The sequence below is a fragment of the Toxotes jaculatrix genome, chromosome 10 (assembly GCF_017976425.1).
Source record: "Toxotes jaculatrix isolate fToxJac2 chromosome 10, fToxJac2.pri, whole genome shotgun sequence".
Lineage (NCBI taxonomy): Eukaryota > Metazoa > Chordata > Actinopteri > Toxotidae > Toxotes > Toxotes jaculatrix.
The window spans coordinates 20,079,812-20,100,650 of NC_054403.1; the positions used below are offsets into that span (position 1 = coordinate 20,079,812).

Sequence of the window (20,839 nt, forward strand, 5' to 3'; positions counted from 1 at the left end):
CTGAGAAGTTAATAAGACTAAATATATTTTGCTTTAAAAAATGAACATTTTTTTTCAAACTGTATCAATTAATTTTGAAAAAAAAAAAGGCTCACTTACTGTACTTTTTTAATATTAGAATATCAAGTTATCAGCTACTATTTAAAATGTATACAGCTTGGCAGTTGTGTGATACATGCGGGATGAAACAGTGACAAACTGCTTTGGCTATCATTCTGTTCGTCCATCAGTGGCTAGCAGCCATTTTATTTTCATTTGCTCACATCTGCTGATTGTGTATTTGCAGATTCTTCAGCCGACAGGTCATTCTGAAGGGTTTCCAAAATAGCATTATACCGTATCCATCATGTGGCACATAGTTATTAAATTATCATTAATTACAATGCTATTCCAAGGAAACCAAAGGAGAAAAAAAATAAAACAGCATGAACGTGACACAATCTGAATAATGACTCGCATTTCATTCTAAGTAAAGCACTTGCCAGTGACATTTGAAAAACAGTGTCAAATTCAGGAGCAATTCTCAGTGGGTTCTGGCAGAGACTAATTAAACTACAGCATCTACTTTAGCCTCTCTCTCTGCCTTGAAACAGTCTGGATCCAGACTCTCTTGCCTATCTGTGTGCATGCCTGTGAGTTTACACAATTGTTCGTGTGTGCACCTTAATGAGTGGTTGTGCCTTTGTGCATGATGGGTCTGTATCACAAGGAGAGACAGAAGACATACTATGAAGGAGACATATTTTCTATCCGGTGCCATTTGCCCTGAGGAGAGGCTTGCCCATGGTGCTTAATCTCTGTGGGGATGTGTGCATGTGGGCCTATCAACCTTCAACCGAGCCAGAAATTCTCATATCTTCCACTGCCAAGCCAGCAAGTTCCCCTGGTGAAGGAGAAATCCACACGCATGCCCCCCTCATGCACACAAACACACACATCCAACAACAACCTCACATGCAGAGGGGAGGAACACAATAAAAGCAACACCTGGATAATCTAATTTTTGAGGCTGTAGTTTGCAGTGCTGCTTTATCTGATGCACTATGTCAGGCGTACCTTACCAGGCCAAACATTGGGTGCATGGCTCATTACAGCACAAACACAACCATAATAATTTTCAGCCTCAAAAATGATCATACTGATCAACACCTCTCTGACACAGCTCCCAAAAAATTAAAAAATGAAAGAGTCTAATTTTCAGAAAGATAAAATGTACTGCTTGGCAACTTGAATGCTTTCGCAACCCCACATGCACCCACACACATACACCAAATCAAAGCAACAGCAAAAGTAACACTTAGTTCCAATATGTGTTTGAAGGCTTTGGTCACATTCAGTCACAAGGCCCAGAAATGCTAATAAGAAACTATTATGTGAAAAACAGGAGACATGCATGTCCTTGTCTTCTTCCCTTTGCAACTCATTTCCATCATTGTTTCACTCTTTCTTTCTCATTTTCATGTTGTAATTGGCTTTATCATGAAAAGAAGGTCATCAATGCTGTGCTTTCACTGGTGGTCTCTGCGTCTGATTGGGCACAGCACAGTCCTAATTATCACAGAAGAACACATCAGTGCTGACCCATAGTACCCTCTCATAGCATGCAGTTGTGTCTGTGCACACACGTATGAAGGACCACACACATTGATTTCAGATAAAAAGAAGCCCACAAACAACATGAAATGCTCTCTGCCCACACAGTTAACTGGCGTCTACCCATTACATGTCACAACGACAGTAGCCCTAATACATTCCTTATTAACAGGAGAACAATCTGCCTGGGGTTTTAATTGGGAAAGTGAGCAGGTATTGGCAGTGCATCAGATAGAAGGGCTTGATGGTTATTTCGAGTGGTCTGATATGAATTCCATGGGGTCTCCTCCATGGCTTTGTTGTGCTTATTAGTCGTCTGAACAGATAACAGATTGCATCTTAATTGGAAATCCCACCAGAAGCCTTGGTAACCATATTGTAAAATGATCCACACCTTTGGAGTTCGTCTTTCCCATGATACTTTGCTTATGGTAACAGGTTAGGTGAGACAAGATTTTAGAAAAAGAACATAAAAATCCCTTGCCTCACAGTTTGTAGTTGAGAGATTGTATTTACATGTATTAACTATATAAAATTATGGAAACACCATATCTTAGAGCAGTTATGTGTAAAGTGTCTGTTTGTACAAAACCATTTTCCAAGTTATTGCAATTTCCCTGCCTACTTTTTTGTGGGGATCCCACTAGTGCTAAATAAATTAGCCAATATTAGCTTATTGCAGATATATCAGTATCAGTGTACATGTCAGCCGATACTGCAATGTCAATAACAAGACACTGAAATGCCAAAGAAGGTTGAGGTTATTTAGGAATAGTGTCACCATCAGTTTGTCCACCACAGACTGAGATATTGATTTTTCACCTGTAAAATGTCCTGTACAGCATCTTGCTCACAATTCTTTACAGAAGCATACGCATCAGGTTTGTTTGTTTAAGTTATGTGTTTAAGTTTAAATAAAAATTACTATTGGTTGATATAATGTTATTTGATTTTTAAACTGCCAAATATCGGTATCAGTTCTGGCCTCAAAACTCTTGCATTGTTGGGGCTATAGACTCTGCACATTTACTTGTCTCTGTGATTATTACTAAATAAAACAGGTTAGTTACATTTTCTATTCTGAATTACAGTCTTCCTTTAATGTACCAGAATAAATCTGCAGCTGATATTTAGATTCAGACAATTTTCCACGCAAAATTAACCCTCACAAATTGTGAACTTCAGCAAATCCAGTGAAATGCACCCACACTCATCACATCTCTGCTCATCATCTCTGCATTCCTCTCTCAAATGCTTATGCAAAAATAGAAAAAGAGCACTCCACTGTTTACAAGCAAGGTGTGCCTCAGACGACAACTTCCTGGCTGGTGCGCCTGTTTGATAAATAATAAGCACGTGCCTAGACAAAGAATGAATCAGAAATAACGTGCAAAGAGCTTTGTAGATCTGTCCTTCAAGATTTTGAACATTAGACAGAGAGGAAAGGGTGAGAGAGGAGAGCAGAAGAAGAAACACAATTTTGTGTGGTGTGTACTTCCCTGCATAAGCAATGATGACTGGTCAATGAACGACAGTGGAAGGGAATCACTTAAAATGGACTATGAGGGAAAGAAAGAAGCCTAAAAGGGTCCTCTCTCCATCCTTGTATTCTCAAGCTACACACCAGCAATTGTTTATTTGATATTGATAAAACACTTCATAATTTATACAGGCTTGAGAACTCTTGGCCTATTAAATGGAAGACTTGGCACAGCAAAATTTAAATATCTGTTATGTAGTACACAATGTAAGACAGCAAAATGTTGACTATGGTTACGAGATTTACTAAAGCACCAAGCTAAGGCCTACACGAGGCATGTCTTTGAGATTTTAAGTAGACTATATACAATACCAACTAAACTGTCAAATGCACATTTCAAAAGAGGCGTATGCAACAGGCATGCAAGTGAAAACTGAACACCATTCAAATTGTGAATATTATCTCCACGTGTCTCATAACCCAGGAGACATTAATTTTAATTGACTGTGCTAAAACCTAACAAATAACAACACTAAAAATGATCATGTGATCAAGATCTTATGTATGTTTGCTAAATGAGAGCAATAACACGTGTACATGTGTGTAGACTACTTCGGGTGTTAGACAAGTAATTACGTGCCTGCTTCACTGCAAGGACCATGTCTAAGAACAGGCTAATTGAGTACTGGCCATCCAGTGAGCTGAGAGCCTGTGATAGCAGAGTAAAGAAAATAGAAAATTAGCATCAATGTTGCACATTACAAATAATTGTATAATCAGTGCCAAGACACAGACCATTGATCATTAGACTTCGTTAGATTAAACAAGTGGATTGACAATTACTGAAATGACACATTGATAGCAATAAGCATGAACCTGGCATGAATTGTTCTGGATGGTATCAATTGTTAATGCACCTGGTCCAATGAAAATATTTTCACTTGGCTTGTTATGAAATATTCAAGGATTGTCTTTCCAGGGGGAAACGCTGCTCAGCTGCACATACCATAGGCTCTATGCAGTCAATGGTTTAAAAGGCGGCAATCAATCCACAGCCCAGTACCTAAAGTCTGTATGATGGCTATGTACAGTATATGCCTACACTAGGGATTGGTAAGACAGACATATCAAACACAAACAAAACATTCTCACTGCATGGCCATCAGTCATGTCCACTACATTTTACAACGAAACCAGTTAAAAAGTGCTGTTTAATCTAATGAAGTCTAAAAGGAGCATTATTATATTCCTAATGACACAGTTTACTTTACGTAGATCCATGTATCAAATAACCTTTTAACATTTCCACAACCAGTTACTAACACTAAATTTTTAAGAAACAGTTTGTCCTTTGCTTTACTTTCTCCACACATAGAGCAAAAGAGCCAACATTCTTTCACCAAACACATTTAATCTTCTCAATGACATCCAGCGGTAAACTCACGCTCTTGCGGACACAAACTCCTGAGAGAAAAGGTTCAACTGGTCTTGACACAAACCATTACCAGATAAAAACCAGATTGACCGTGGCATTGAAATACACTTACTCCCCTGGGAAATGAAAAATGTGAAAGTTAATACTTTGGCATTCCTTCAGAAAATGAGTTCACATCGATTCTGGGTCGGCACAGTTCAAACATCCAGATCGGTCCCCGTCACAACATACAGAAACCCCTCACTGTGTGATCTGATGAAATTTTGATGGTGGATATGTTGTGTTGGCTTGTATTAGGTAGGTCTATGATTTACAAACTCCAATGAGGCTGGGAGAGGATGTGTACTTCCCTCCACTAACCACAGATGCAAACCTCAGAGAGGCTACAGTCATTGGCCTGTATCACAGTGCCCCCTACTGGTGGAAAAACTCTCTGATAACAGCACCTCAAGTGGAATGATGATAGGTTAACATATGTGAATAAATTATTCTTAGAAGCATAACAGAGACTTTGGCATACAAATGACTAACATGCTTCACTTAAAATAGAACAGGAAAGAAAATACATCTACAGCCACAGATTTACAGTACAACCAAAAGCTTTGCTGTGGTCTACACTGTACTTAAGATAAATTCATTGTAAACAGTTTTATTCATCTAATTAATATTTCAAGAGCAATCACAAAAAAAAACATGTTAGTGAAAAACTCAGAAATAGTCAATAACACTAGACCTGAATAACTAACAAGATATGAAAAAGGCTTTGTAACCAAAGAGGGATAATCATTTATTTTAATTTGAGATCCTACGGACGTAGGCAGTTTAAGGACTGATTTATTTTCACTTATCTCCTACTGAAAGACTGTACTTGGCTACAAGTGTCATCAAACAAGCAGCTTGGGTACAACCTTAAGTTTATGGATGTTTATCTAACTCACATTTCAAAAATGACAATGCATGTGTTCAGTGAGAAAAACTCTCAGCAACTTCAGCAAGTCATCCCGTATACATAAATACTACATTATCATATGACTGTCATAAACTCAATGCTTCGATATGAATTAGTAAGTGCTGAACAGATTGATCATTTAATGACTTAGGTGGTTGTCAGAAAATCAATCAATTCCAATTAGAAATAAAATCCATAAGCAATTAATCAAATAAGAAAAAAAAAAACATTAGTTATAGCTTCACAAAGGCAAATGGTTGCTTTATTTTCCACTTTAATGTCATCATAAATTGTTGCCATAAATACCCTCAGTTTCTTGGCTGCTTTCCAAAAAATGCAAGAAAAAATTACTTGATCTCTGACACTTGTGATATGCATTTGATTTTCATTTTGATGGAAATTGCTAACATAACATTTTCCCCGCTGGGCTCTTCTCGCATGTTTATGGTGCTCTTTTCCCAAAAAGCAGATAAATGACAATGTTATGTTGCAGGTGAGAGATTGCTTGTGCTGACTCAGACTAGCACTAGAGAGCAGGAATATCTTTCCTCTAGGTTTGGCAGCTTGTTCAGTGATGATTGTTGGACGGTAGCAATATACCCTTGACCTGCCAGCTCTGATCAGTGATTAACTGCTTTAGAGACCTTGAATTGTGGTACTGTTGGAAAAAGAGCTATTCATATTTTCTGGTGAGAATGTGTCACATTAATTGGGGCTTATTTTCACTGTGCTGGAGGACACTGACATCAAGCCACATTCAGTGGAGAAAAATTTACCACTGAACCAATGTTGATTGTTGGTTTGACGGCTTGTTTTTCTTAATTACAACAGACAGAGCAATAATACAAGTGCAGGCAGCCTGTCGAGGTCAGTGTGTGTATGTCCGAGTGTGTATTTCAAGCTCTACATGTGTCACAGAGAAACAAAGAGGCAAGAGTGAATGTGTGCCCATACATTTACTCCTGAACCCGTAGGTGTCACCACCATCAATCGATGACACTACCTGACCTTTGGAAAATTCAAAAATTCAGCTATTTTCCCAGACACATCTGAAATCAACAGAATACCAAAGTAATAAGAGAGTAATGTCTTTTTGCCAGTGAAGGAAGATAATTTAGAAATCTCACAGCTAACTCCTGATCCAATAAAGCTGACAGAACTGTGGTGCTGTATGCACAAATCCTCTACTGAGAAATGTTATCATTTTCCTTAGCAGCAATAACAGCCTCCACCGGTATACTTATCACATCCTTCTCCCTCTATCACTCCCTTCATCTCAAATAATACGACTTCTTAAAACATCTCTTTCGTGTGTGCACCATCTACGTCTGACTTCTCGCCCCATCTCATTTTTTCTTTTCTTGTGCTCACTCTTTCACACACACTCCTCACATATCTCTCTCACTCTAGTCAGTTCGGAAACAGTTCATTGAGGTTCTGATCAAAAATCATGTCACAGTCTATAGACAAATAATGCATAGAATACATTGATCACAAAGTAGTGGCATAGAGAACATGGAATAAAGGAACAAGTTACTGATAACATAAAATGAGAAATACTCAGAATCAGAGACAGAAAGAAGGAAAATTCTATTACATTATACAGAAAAGAAAAAAAAATGTCTTGCAGGGTGGCATGTCTTGCTTTATGACAAGAAGTTATATAGTTTCCTGCCTATGCCCTCTGCCTCTCTCTCTCTCTCTCTCTCTCTCTCTCTCTCTCTCTCTGTTGTTCTCAGTGCATCAGTCAAGAACAACAGCAACAAACTGTCCCACAGCACGGTGTAAACTCAACAAGGTTATCTCTCACCATTCCCTCAACTGTTTCCTGGACACCAAAGCAGACTTTCAGCACCTACTATATAAAGACATATACAAGCAAGCATGCACACCCATATAAAACAAACACGACCACATAAAAACAAACCGCAGGAATCACACATTGTTGAAATATAAGATATTCTTCTGGAAATAAAATCCTGCTTTGGCAACAGACTTTACAGGTAAGATGCTTAAGAGTATATTTGTGTCTTTTCGGCAAGTTAGCTGAGATCTGTTTTAGAAGTTCTTTGGTGCAACAGTGTCACTAAGGCAGGTGAAATTTGTTAAGACAGAAGGTGAGTGCCTCCATCGAGTGCTTACTCATTGAAGGCCTTTCACACTCACAATCACCAATAATAATAATAATGATGTGGACACTGTCTACCTTATCTGTATCATGCATCTGCAAACAACTGCCAAGTTTCCATTCCTACCTTTGAAGCTGCAAGAGCATCCAGACCACCAGCAATGCCATTAGTGAAAACAATGTGCCGGGAGTTTCTTTTGACAATGAAATGTCATTGGAGTCTGTTGTAGCTCTCATGCTGGTATCAGCGCCCACCTGTGTCTAAGTACGTATCAGAACACCCTGGGGGTGACTGCATCGGATTCTACAAGGTACCACCGCGTTTGGAGAACAATGGTGCACTGGCTGCTCTGCTGTGGGGCCCTTGGTACTTCTCTAATAATCTACCCAGCATGTGTTTATCTTTGTTGGACCAGGCTTTGTGGAGGAGGCGGTCGGGAAAGGAAGGCAGACAGAATCCTGCCAGTCTGCATGTGAGGAGCCGGCAAATCCAGAGGGACTGCTGGCTTTGTGTGAGCGCGTGTTAGTGTGTGTTTATGTGTGTGTGTGTGCGTCTGAGAGGCAGAAGTGGCAGCAATACAGTTATGCCAACATGAGTTATGGTCTGACTTACGCAGACACAGACACACACACAAAAACATTTAATTGCCAAAAAAAAAGTCTCTCCCGGGCTCCATTGTGTCTAATGTGTTCAACGTTAATCTTACCCTTTGGGGACATTTGCTGTTGTGTTAATTACACACCACCAGGAGCCCTCATTAACACACATACAAATATATGCACGCACCAGCACACACACAAACACAAACATGCTATGTACACAACTTAGGTGGAGCAAGTTGAAGCGTAGATTAAGTGAGGCAGTCCAGTATGGGAGAAGCAAAGCTAATGAAGCATTTACAGAGAGTGGGGTCATTTGAGACTTGCCTGAGGTCAAACTGTCTCCCACACCTTTAATGAACAAACCAAGCCTCACATGTAGAGAGGAATTCATGGGCTCGAGTGGCCAGCGTGCCCTGCTTAGTCATCCACTACACCGCTCGCTCATCACATCTTGGCACAAGCCTCTGCTTCCACCACTGTGCTAGCTTTGGCTAACGCCAGCAGAGCAAGGCAAAATGCAGCAGTGACACACAAACAATTAACCCCAGAGTATTTCCACTGGCCCTCTTGTCTGCCTGTTATCAGCACTTATTACAGTCTGCTGCTTACTGCAGCCATTCAAACTGGAGAAACTAAGGAAACATTAACACCACATTAACAACACACGCAACTATTTGTTTGTCTCACTCATTTTAAACTCTCTTGGGGAGAACAAAGGAGAGTATTGTGAAGTTGCTTGCTTTTTGCCCTGCAGGCACCCTCCTGGTGGGCCGACCACCCATGTCAGGGGCAGAATAATGGGCTACGAGTTGACCCTGATGCACCTGTCTTTCTCTAGCTTTCACCTCACTGCGGGACCTCTAATTGCATTGCAGGGGGGTTTCACACAACCAATTATAGATAGTCAATTATAGATACAGCTGTAGCAGCTTTTGTAAAAGATGTATAACGCTTCATTGGAAGAAGCTGGCCCAGACCAATAGGGACAGGTAACTGGTGAGAGGTGGGAACAGCTCCAAAATGAAAAGCCTGGTTACATGCACCAATCAGTACGGAAATGAGGGTAAATACATGCAGAGCTGTGTAGTTAGTTTTGTTCTGTTTCCTTCAATTTAACATCACGTGCAGTGATGTGTAGTATTGTGGCTAGTAGGAGGGGTCATCACTTGCAAGGAAAAGAGGACACAAGTAGCAACAGCAACAGTGTAAAAAGACTGATCACACAGAGACACCGCAAGACAAATACATCTCTAACAATACTTTCAACAAAGTTTCTAAAGTATAAATGAGAAAATACTAAGAAACATGTCACTGCTATTCTTCCAGCTTAAATCTCCATTTCAGTACGGAACTGAGCAGAACAGAACTTTAATGAAAAGTGTAAAATGTTCTCCACATTCACATCAGACATAAAATATCCAATGCGTTTCGCTGCTTAGTGTGATTAAAATTAAAATCAAAGCGTATCAATCCTCTAAGGTTAATTTGTCTAACACGGTATGTCTGCGGTGTCTTTCCATCCTGCAGATGCTTGTGGCCTCAGAAAGGTTAATAAGCTGCTTTACCTCAGCCAGAGATGGATTGGAGGAGAGTTGGAAAGGTGAAAAGAAAGGTCAGGAGAGCAGAAACACCTTAATGCAAATCCGCACAGTCAAAGTAATCTGTCTGTTCTTTAAAACCACAAGCTCCCCTGCTAAGCAGTCTCCAACCGCAGCTGGAACTGTACTTTTCATGCAGCAGAACATTTATACGTGGACTGACATGAGTCAACCCTCATCTAGCGATGAGCAACTGGCGTCAAAGGTCTGGACAGAATGTGAAGATGATGAAACACCAGCTGGAATATACTACTCAGTGGTCTGCCTGATTTTAGCGTAACCTGAGTCAATGTTTCAGGGAAATGTGCTTGATTTGGTGCAACATTACAGCTGGATTCAGTGTGCTCATGTGTACAGTAAAAGCAAATGCAAAATTCCCGTGACCCTGCCTCTATCCTGAAGAGTGACTGATGTAGTTTACATTTACTTGCAAAAATGCAACAACAGTGCAACACCACCAAAAGACCTAAAGCTTAAAATGGCTTAATCTGAGTGTAGCTTCACAGCAGGCCCAGGCACCCTCAGAGTTTGTGAATTTTCTGTTTGTTCATACCGACAAAGACGGTACCAAAAATAAAACAATACAAAAGCACTAAAATAATGGTTCGCACTTAAAGCAGACTTGACCAGTATTCTGCACATTTATCGCATTAGCGCTTAAAGATTTTTCTGCAGTTTCAACAGTATACTGTGTGTTTAATAGGCCATGGTCAAAAGGAGAGAACAAAGAAGGAAACAAATTATGGAAAAAGAGAAAGTGTTCTCCCTCAACAATAAAAGCACAGAGTCATGTGATTTTTCTTTAACTTCACCTGACCATAACAATACCTGCATGCCTCATTGTCCTGATTTAACAAGTGAAATTTTAAATGATCACTTCACTATTAATATTCTTCAAAGGACGCTTGAAGAAAGATAAAAGTATTATATATGGCAAATAAAAATAAAGCTGTTCAAAAATAACCATGTATGCTTGTTAGATGAGCAGAATCATTATCAGAAGCTCAGAGAAGTTATTTTTTGCCACTCTTTCTTGAAAGCAAAGAAAAATTAATTTCCTTTACTTTTCAAAAAAAAGAGCAGATATGGAGATGGAAAACAGAAAAAGACAAATATTCCTACAGACAACGAAATACAGACAGATGTAAAATATGTATGCTGTGGATACTGCAGCAAGACAATGATAAGATAAAAAAAGAGGGGAAGATACTGACTAAGTTCAAGGGGGATGACAGGGAGAGAAAGATGGTGAAGAGTACAGAAATATACGGGGTGGAGGGGATGAAGTAAGAACAAGAAGGGAAAATAAATAAAAGGTAAAGCGCAAAGGATGCAGCAATATGTGTATCTTGAAGGGAATCTGAGGAAAAGCGGATGGACAGTTTATGGAGAGGTGGTGCTCAGTTTTTGGAGAAAAACTCTCAAATCTTTCACTTTAAATGTTCTTGGACTGCATCCTTCATTTCTCAGGGTGTTTTCCAAAGATGTGTTTCTAGTTTCTATTACTACTACAAACACAGCACTTTTCTTTGTTAAAAATCAGTGTATCTAGTATTGGTCACACTAACTATCAAACTCTGTTTATTCCCCACAATCTCTAAACTGCAGTTATTGCTGTAAATAACAAAATGACTCACACTGGATAGATGCATGGCTCAAATGTGGAACCTCAAATAAAAAAGTACTGCCTCATTTTCCTTGTTTGCAGATAGATATTGTACATTATTGATGAGCAAAGATACCTGACATGCCAAATGGTACCTAGACCTGTGAGGCAAAGCTGAAGTTACTTCAGTAATGAAATATTCAGGGCCACCAAATCATACAATAAAACAGCTATACCAACATGCTGCTGAGTTGGCTCTGTCAGACTGCAGCCTATTTGTCTCTATGTTTTATTAGCATTTGATTAACATGTTGTTATTCCTTACCTATTATGCAAAAAACCTAAACAAATTTTAACTACAAGAGTTGCACTCGACAGGGTTGAAATTAAAATCCACAAAACCAGACTCCAACAGTTACCAAAGTCATTCGGCTTTATATTTTAGTGGTCCCAGCTTTAACAATTTCCCTCAAGTGTCACTCTGTTCTTTTGTTTTTATTTAGTTTTTTCCCCCCTTTTTTTCAGGTGACTGTGGATCACAATCTGTAATCAGACTGGTCTGTCTACCTTACTTTCGCCTTCTCTCATCTAAACCTTTTCTGTCTGTGCAGTAATTTACCTTGCTGTGGCGTGAGCAGTCATGATTGTTTATATTCAAGGAGACACCATCTTGAACACGCAGGACTCTGATTGTTTACCCATCCTGCATGTGACATCACGGTTGCTCTCTTCCCCCCCAGTGCTCCTCTGTCTCCTCTCTGTGTCTTTCCAGTCAGATTGGCTGTGGGAGTGTCACCCCCTGGCCCACTTGTAGTCACAAACCAATTCCACCAAAGAGGCTCAAAGACAAATTAAACTTAATGCCATGTAACAAACTCAGTGGGCTACTGTGCACTGTCAGGCATTGTTTTAGTCAGTGGAGAAACATGGCTTGTGTTCACTGTTTGATCAGTATGGAAATAGTGAGTCAACATGGAGCTGGATCCAAAGTACTTTTGGAGAGGTTGGAGTTAGACAACAAGTGTAAAACTGACATACTAGTAAAACATTTGCAATTACAACTGATGAATTCTGTTAACTGCGTGGCCGACAGAGTTTGTGTTCGATCTCATTTAAAAGGAGATTATGAAATACAGCGGGTGGTTGAGTTGTAACAGCTTGAAAAACAAACTGTGTCTACAAGCCTATCAGAGAAAAAAATACCAACCATTGCTTAAGTAGAACAAAAGCTATCAACCCCTGAAATTAATACCTGGCAAGAAGACTGAAAACAAAGCTGTGTAAGTTGCTAATAGAATCTCGAGTGTCACTGAATTGTTCTCAGTGGATTTGTGTAAATGGTGCAACTATAGTATGAAGAAAAGATCAGAGAACAAAGAGGAATAGCAAAGATATTTTCATTTCCACATGATAATTATCCCCAAACTTATGCATTTGAACCATTTTCAATTCATAGTTAATCTTTGAAAATGCCTAAAAACAACTAAAACCAACATTTCTCCCAAAACTTCCACAGAGCTTTTCCACTCCTTCCATGCATCACTCAAAAATGCCAATCCCATGCAGCAGTGTATCCACACAGTGAACAGCGAAGCATCACACATCAAGAATTCCCTATAAAACCCCTCCGCTCTTGTACTCATACTTCTGAGCTGGATTAGATATGCACTCCATATTCTGCTGTCTGGGATCATGGGGGTGAGTTAATGAAGCTCCACTGGGGCTTTTCTATGTGAAAAGCTCCAGTGACAGTGCTGACATTGTCCTTTTTTTAAAGGAAAGCCCCCTTGTTAATAAGCATCCTATCACTCAATTAGGCAGGCATGCAGACACTGGATATGTCTGACGACACACAGGGAGACACACACAGATACACACGCCTCACAAAACAAACTGAATATACTTTTTCGTTTTGTTTAATACTGCATATCACTTTTGAATATATTATACTGATATTGCACTAATATACGCAAACATTTTCTGGGGTGGTTGTTATTATGTAGGAAATAACAAATACAGACATTGGTAAATGTCATGTAATGGTAGAGAGAGAGAACAAGGCCAAGGTAAGATTAGCATTTAACTATCAAAAGAATTAAATTCTGGATGAAGTTAAAAGAAACTTGGGTATTCAGTGTTCTTTGTTTGAGTACAGTCACTTCACAGACTTTCTCTTAGTGTCATTCTTCCTTACTTATCAGGATTAAGTATGTGAGCACACTAGGACCTAGATATATGGGTTGTCTAAGTGTTGTTGACAGAGTTCTAGGCAGAAAAGACTGACTTTACCATGAAGATGCAGAAAATGCTTGTGCAATAGTAACAACCTAAAATAATAAAGGTGAAAGAAATGGGATTTCTTAAATATGCTGATAAATTACAGGACAAACTGAGGCAAAAAATATATACTTTTGAAGGCCAGCAGAGAACTAGACTGAAAAGATAACAATTGACACGTGTGTGTTAGCTGAGATTATCCAAGGCAGTGAGCGTGGGGAAAGAGAAATAAAATATTTAGATGCACGGGGGATATTTATTTTGAAGAGACAGATTTTGATGAACATTACAGTGTACCTGAAGGCACATAAAAGTTAGCAGGGTGTAGAGTTGGGAGGCCGTAAGCGGCAGGTATCAAAGAAAGCTAATATTCAGAGGGCTAAAGTTAAAGTGCACTGTGATAGCCAGAATGGCTCTCATCTGAGAAGAGAAGATTAAAATCAGTGGGACATCACAGCAAGGCAATATGAGGAAGGAATGAGAGGAAATCTCTCTCTCTCTCTCTCTCTCTCACTCGCTCTCTCTCAGAGACACAGATGCACACACACATAATATAGTCTCCTACAATAAACCAATTACTTGTCATTAATATTTAAGGGCCTAATTTCCATTCATATGAGATATATTAAAAACGTGTAGGGATGAGCAAGGAAAAGGGCTGACCCTGAGATATTCACAGTGGGCTGGCTGCCCCCAAACAGAGAGAAATGAACATTGGGGTGTTTTGTGTTTTATTGAGACAAATGTCTCCTGCCTGTGCCAGCAATTAATGGCTTTCCTTCTAAAATGAGGAAAATGGCACAATTTGAGGCCTTTCTTTACCAAAATGGGATAATATCCTCTCTGGTTTGCTTCGAGTAATAATGAACTTCTAATCCAGAATGAACAATTTGCTGGTGTGAGGAAAAGTCTTGGGTCATCAAAACAGTTCACCGAAGAAAAGCGCCTCTCCGCTCACAGTGATGACAGTTTACAAAATGAGTATGTGGTAAAATGGCAATTGTTATCTTGTTTGTGGGAAGCTGCAGCTGTTAAACAATGAGCTAGAGAGAGTTAGAGTGTGTGTGTTTTTTTTCTTCTTCCACGCTGGCCTAGACTACAGATGGACACTGCCATGTCCAAAGAGATGGCTTCAGCAGCAAGCACAGAAAGACAAGACAAGAAAAGAAAAGAAAAGAAAAGAGGAAAAGAGTGATTTTGGGAAAAGAAAAGCAGAGGATAAAGATGCAGAGGAAGCTTCCTTGGCAGATGCTGCCTCCCCTTAGTTAACAGAATCAGTAATAAACAGCCATGTTCTCCGGGGAAACGTGGCAACCATCAAGCTTGACTTGACATAGAACGAATCAAGCCCTTATTGTTGTACACATTATATTAATACAAGGAAAACTATTCCACAGTGGGCTGCTGTGTCTTGAGTTGAGCTTAAACTCATTAGACAAAAGCCTTTATTACACTGAGAGTTTCTGAGAAGGCAGAGCTCCAACAGTAGTCTTGGGATGGCTTTTTTTCAAGAGCAACAAGCTTTTCCTAGGTTTCAATCAACAAGACATATTGTTAGTGAATGAATACAACTTAATAGGATTAAATATTTTGAGTGGCACTTATTGTTGCTACAGTTGCTACTGTGTTTTGTGAGCAAAAACTTGTGCCCATAGACTTGTAATGAACAAGCACTGCAGGGTCCCAAGCACATGGTGCGCCGGTCAGCAACAGCTTTCTTGTCTCACTGAGATGTTGCTGAGCGTCATGTGAGGTGGCAGACCGTGCGTGAGTGTGTTTGATCTGGTGGCCAGGTCAGCCCTGATGTTAACAGAGTTATTAGGAGACTTATTAGGGAGAGTCAGAGAGCCAGCTAACCCCCCCCCACTGATTCCATCATTACGGCCGCTGTGGCAGGGTCATTACCACCCTGCTGCTGGGGCTTTGTAGCAGGGATTGAGAAAGTGCTGCTGTGCACACCACACTGGCTCAATGGGAAGAATGTGTGTGTGGGTGACAGAGTTGTAGGGACAGAGGTAAAGGAAAACGGGTGTCAGACTGAGGAGAACTCCTGAGGGATTTGATCAAATCCTATGTGATGAGGGACAGGATGAGTGCAGCCTTCACCTGAAGTCAGGTTTTAACCAAGTTACCTTTCCAGAGCTGACCTTTACTGGCGCAACACAAGTCTGAGGATATTTTTTAAACAGAAAATGATGGGCTACCAAATATAAAAAAAAAACTATAAAATTAAAAAAAGAAAGGGTCTTAATATGTGTGTGTGTGTGTGTGTGTGTATATAAAAATACATTGTATTATAGAGTGGGGAATAAACAATTATACATCGCTTAAAAAAAAAGCGTCACATAACTGGACCATGACGCACAAAATAATAAAAATTCTGCTTCAAATAACTCCCTTGATATTCATTATCACACCACTGATTTCTCTCTTTCTGTCTCTCGACCAGTTTTTAGATTTATTTCCAAAGGTGCTTTATTGGTTTGATAACATGCCTCCCCGTCCCCTCCGGCCTTATTCACCACAAGCACTTGGCTGAGCATGTTCATTAGCAGCCTAGGCATCATTAACACAGAGGCACGCTGGGAAAGGAAGTCCAGATGACCCTGCTCAGAGGGGTGGGCTACAGCCTCTGATTCCTACTTCAGGATGTACATACATCTTCATTAGGCCTCTCTCTCTCTTTCTCTCTCTGCAAAAGTATGAGTGTCATCGCCTTTAAACCACAGCAGGTTTTAATTTACTGGAGTCCAAAACCCCAAAAATGACCTTAATAAAACCTTTAAAAAATTTGGACTATATTCAGGACTGGAACATGACTGGAACCCCTAAATATGAGTATCTACCTTAGTGTAAATAACGATCAGAAGTGATTTAACATTAACAAAATAAAAGTTATCGCATATTGAAATATACAGTACCCTCAGGGATTTTAGTTGTTGTCGAGTAACCTCGCTTCCTTCTTTGTGTTGTTTCTGCTGAGAAGCCCAGACATCACCATTACAAAGTGGCATATGCCCTTTGTCCGTCAGCAATTGATGTGGGCAATGGAGGAAACATTTTGGAAGAAAGGGGGTGTGAAGTTTGCCAACATCAATCTTGTTTCAAATTGAACTGCAAAGTTCCAGCTGAATGAATTGCCTTTCAAATGCAGCAGGCCATGGCTACACACATTCAATCCCGAAGTGAATCTGATTTGATCCCAAGAGCCGTACAAAGGCACAACCCACAGATTGATAAAGTGAACTGGGGGGAAATGAGGGTAAAAGGAAAAAAAAAAAAAGAGCCAAGTCAATGGAGAAGAGGGTGAAGAAAGCGGGATAAGCCGATACAGCCAAGCTAAGGTATAAAGGGGGAAAAAGACAAGAGAAAGAAAGCAAAGGGAAAACAACTGTTTTAATGGAAAATAAAATTCTCCTCTATGATGGCGCCAGGTTGTTTTACATGGCCCATTTAATGTCTCATACACAAGTTTAAAAGACATGAAAAACTGGGGTGGTGAGAGAGATCAAACCAGAGTGTGTGTGTGTCTGTGATAAAAGATTGCTTAGCTCTGTGCGAGGGCAGTAACAATTTCCCCGATCACAAAGCACTCGACGGTGCCAAAGGTGAAATACTTGTAGCTTTACACAGTTTGAGGACATTTGCAACCTCAATTTAAGGTGGTTTAACAAATTAATGAAAGGATATTCAGTTTTACTGTTTGTTTTGTTGTTTAATCTTGGATTTGTGTGGCCCTCATTCTGTTAATTTTCAATTAATACATTTTATGTACAACTACATTTCTCGTAAATGAACATAATCTTTTACACAATCTTTTATATTACATTATCTTTGTATTTTTTTTAATCATTTTGTATTATATTTTTAATTCATACTTTACAAAACATCTTATTTACTTGGTTAAATATATCAGGGAACACATTATATGTTACTATACTATTTACTTATGCATATCATATGTGTATGAAAACAAAGGTAAACATTAAAATAATTACTTAATAATTACCAAAACCTAAATCACCATTGTATTTTGCAGAGCTACTTCATACATTCATTAACCTTGACCAACCACATTTAACACAGTGGACTTTGTTGGTTATATACAATGTTAACAATGAACAACATTAGTTTGATACGTTATTCATGATATCATGTTTGGATTGGGTCTTTTCTTAAAACCTGAGGTTACCCTGCAGAAAGAAAGCTTTTTTCTCTGAAGTGTGAAACATTGAAAAGCTGATGCCGGAATGACTTAATCTGTCTGTGGCCTTCAGAGTACGTAAGAACTGACATATGTGTTGAGTTTTCAGTCAGGACAAAGAACCATCTCATAATAAATGACAAAGAAAAAAAAAAAAAGCCACATTTAGAAGATTGAAGCCAAGCTTGAAATCCCTCTTGATTATCATTTCCTTTTCTTGGTAAAACTCATTAAACAGTGAGACTCATAAAAGCAGCAGGGGAGATGACAGTCTTGCATTCTCAGTTGTTTTAGAGGCCTCTGAGCGCAATAAGCATGTGAAAATTGGGGGCTGTTAAAGTGATTCTTTTTTTTTTCTTTTACTGCCAAAGTGTTGTTCTTCAACAATGCAAGTAACAAGCAAGAATCCCAAGGAACTTGGAGTTAACAGAAGCCTTTTTGCACCATTTTCTGAGGGCAGCTCTGCAGGGAAGGCATTTACACCTGCTTGCCTCATCTTTCACGATACACTAGTCCCCCAAAGTGTGCTTTACTTATAAATATCCACGTCTAAGATGTGGCAAAGAAGAAGGTACCACAAAGAAGCAAAAGAAAAACCAACAAGTGTGTATGTGTTCATGTGCATGTGTGTGTGTGTGTGTGTTAAAAAAAACTGTGGCAATATCCCAGACAAATGAAGTCGGTTTTCACCAGTGACTTGTTTGTCAAATCAGCACAGTGGATTTATGGTCCGTGGTTACAATGAGAGGTTACAATGAGAGTACAAGGCCTCGGGAATTAATCTTGCAAGCCTATTTCCAGCTGAACCCCCAACACCACTTTAAACTGCACCAATACCAGTTAAACAACTTGACTTGAGATGAAGGAAAACTCTCTATCCAAACAGGTCAGATTCAAAGTGGAAATAAAGTGGGATCTTTTTACCAAAATGTTCAAGCACGTTCTTTGTTACATATCCTCAGATATGAGGCATGCATTTGAAAAACTATACCGCATGAATCATGAAACACAGGAAGGAGAAAAACAAATGAACTACTATCTCATTTTAGGAAGATCCCATCTAGCACCTTTTTGCAATACCATCTACATCAAAGCCTTTTCTCGTGGGTGGGGGGGTGTACATATCAAACATTAAACAGCATTTTTCATTCATGAGCAAATCATGTTCAGTTTCAACAATGGAGGGAAAAGAGCTGATTCAGTGAAGTCGCTGCGGGGGTAATTGATAGGGATCTAGAAAAGGTAACTCCCAGGGGAAATGCTGGATCATGAATTCCTACCCTGCCAGCGGGAACATGGACTATCTATAGAAAAACTTGTTTTAAACCCCAGTGGGTGAGAAAATGAATTCAATAAAGAATTTAAAAGGACATTTAAAGCTGAATTAAAGCCATGTGTCTGTGGAACTCCAAATGTTAAGTTATATTTCATTTTAAGAATCTTTCTGCAAATGCATTTTATGGCAGCTGTGCTCTGCAAACATATTTCTGATTTACTATGGCTAAATGTTAAATTTATCATCTTAAATAACAATTTATGAATCAAATAAAAGAACACAATGAGAATTAAAATAATTAAATAGATATTGCCAAGGTGTCTAAAAGGTTTGACTGGCAATCGCTTCAGAAATGTCACAGAGAATGTGTTAAAAAGTATCGCGTCTGGCTGATATCCTCTGGTGCAAGATGAGGAGAGTGGAATGACTGCCAGGCCTTTCCCTGCCACTTCATTAAGACTTGCAACAACTGTTCTTTCCTACCCACAGTTTCCTTCCATCTGTATTACGCCGGCAAATCACCTTGCGGCAGCCAAGGGAAAATTGCTATTTATTTCACAGAACAAAAAAGAGATGAGCCTGGTTTGTAGACCTGGAGGCTGTGAGAACGATGCAGCGAGAAGCTGCTGGCGGGCTGAGTGGTGTCCAAACAGACGGTGGGTATGTGGGAAAAGTTGGAAGACTCTGTAAAGCTGTGTCCACACACCCTGACAGTGCTCAGATTTGACTGTTCTGCAGTTGACAGGGCTCTGACTTCTCCCCTCCCACTGCTGCTAGAATTAGAGGGGTGTACTACACACACATACACGCACACACTGTCAAAAAAGTGGAAAACACTCAAATTGTCATGGGAGGAATACATCAAGTGCCTTCACAAACCCTCTTCCATACAAAAAACAAACTTGCTCTGTACTGCTTGTGTTATTCATCAGCAAGTTAGGTAGCCTGGTTGTGTATCTGAGAAACAAACTGGCCGGGACAAGAAAACTCCCAGAGCTTCCTTCACAAAAGCCTCTCCTCTTCCCCGATGGAGGACTGGTCTACTGGACTGGAAAAGGCAAGAAGCAAACCAAGCATAACTGCTCTCGGTTCACACATATACGTATAAGTTCAAGTTTGTGCACATCCACGTGCACACACAAAAACACTGATCTGAAAACCACTCAGTGGGTACAGAGAACAAATACAATGTGCATCCATACTGCATTTTTAGCCTTCTCAAAGCTGCAAACACATAAACACACTGCGCCAAGAGCACTGGTATCCCTAATTGGCACAGAGATTTGAATTGAGAGCATACATAGACGGTGTTCAAATGCAGGGGGGGGTGAAGTGCCTGGTTTTAAGATAATTAACATTTCAGGGAGAAAAATGGCTTCTTAAGTGTCACAAGATGAAAGTGGCTTGGCATCTATTGCCAGAGAGGCTAAATGAAGCATGTGTGTGTAGATTAATTAAGGAAGGGGTGAAGAGAGATGACGCCTCCTTACCTTTGCTCTGCGAGGAGAAGCAGAGGGAGAGCTGAGCAAATAGGTCAGGATTCTCAAACTTCTCTTCTTTGACTTTGATCCAGAAGCAATTCTCTGCCATTTCCTGAGGCACTATCTGCAATGACACAAGGATTCCATTATCACTACAATCAGAGGCCGCCATTCCACCAACCTGCCACTCAAAAAGTTCTTCTCACTGG

The 20,839-nt window shown here is 39.7% G+C and overlaps 1 protein-coding gene across 7 annotated transcripts in view; it reads right to left on the reverse strand.

The window, feature by feature from the left end:
• Positions 1–20,839, reverse strand: part of diaph2 (diaphanous-related formin 2) — a 372,649-nt gene that overhangs the window by 215,540 nt on the left and 136,270 nt on the right. For all 7 annotated transcript variants that reach the window (XM_041047578.1, XM_041047581.1, XM_041047580.1 and 4 more), the window contains one exon: positions 20,640–20,754. In XM_041047578.1, coding sequence (XP_040903512.1) covers positions 20,640–20,754 — 115 coding nt within the window. The remainder of the gene's footprint in view (positions 1–20,639; positions 20,755–20,839) is intronic.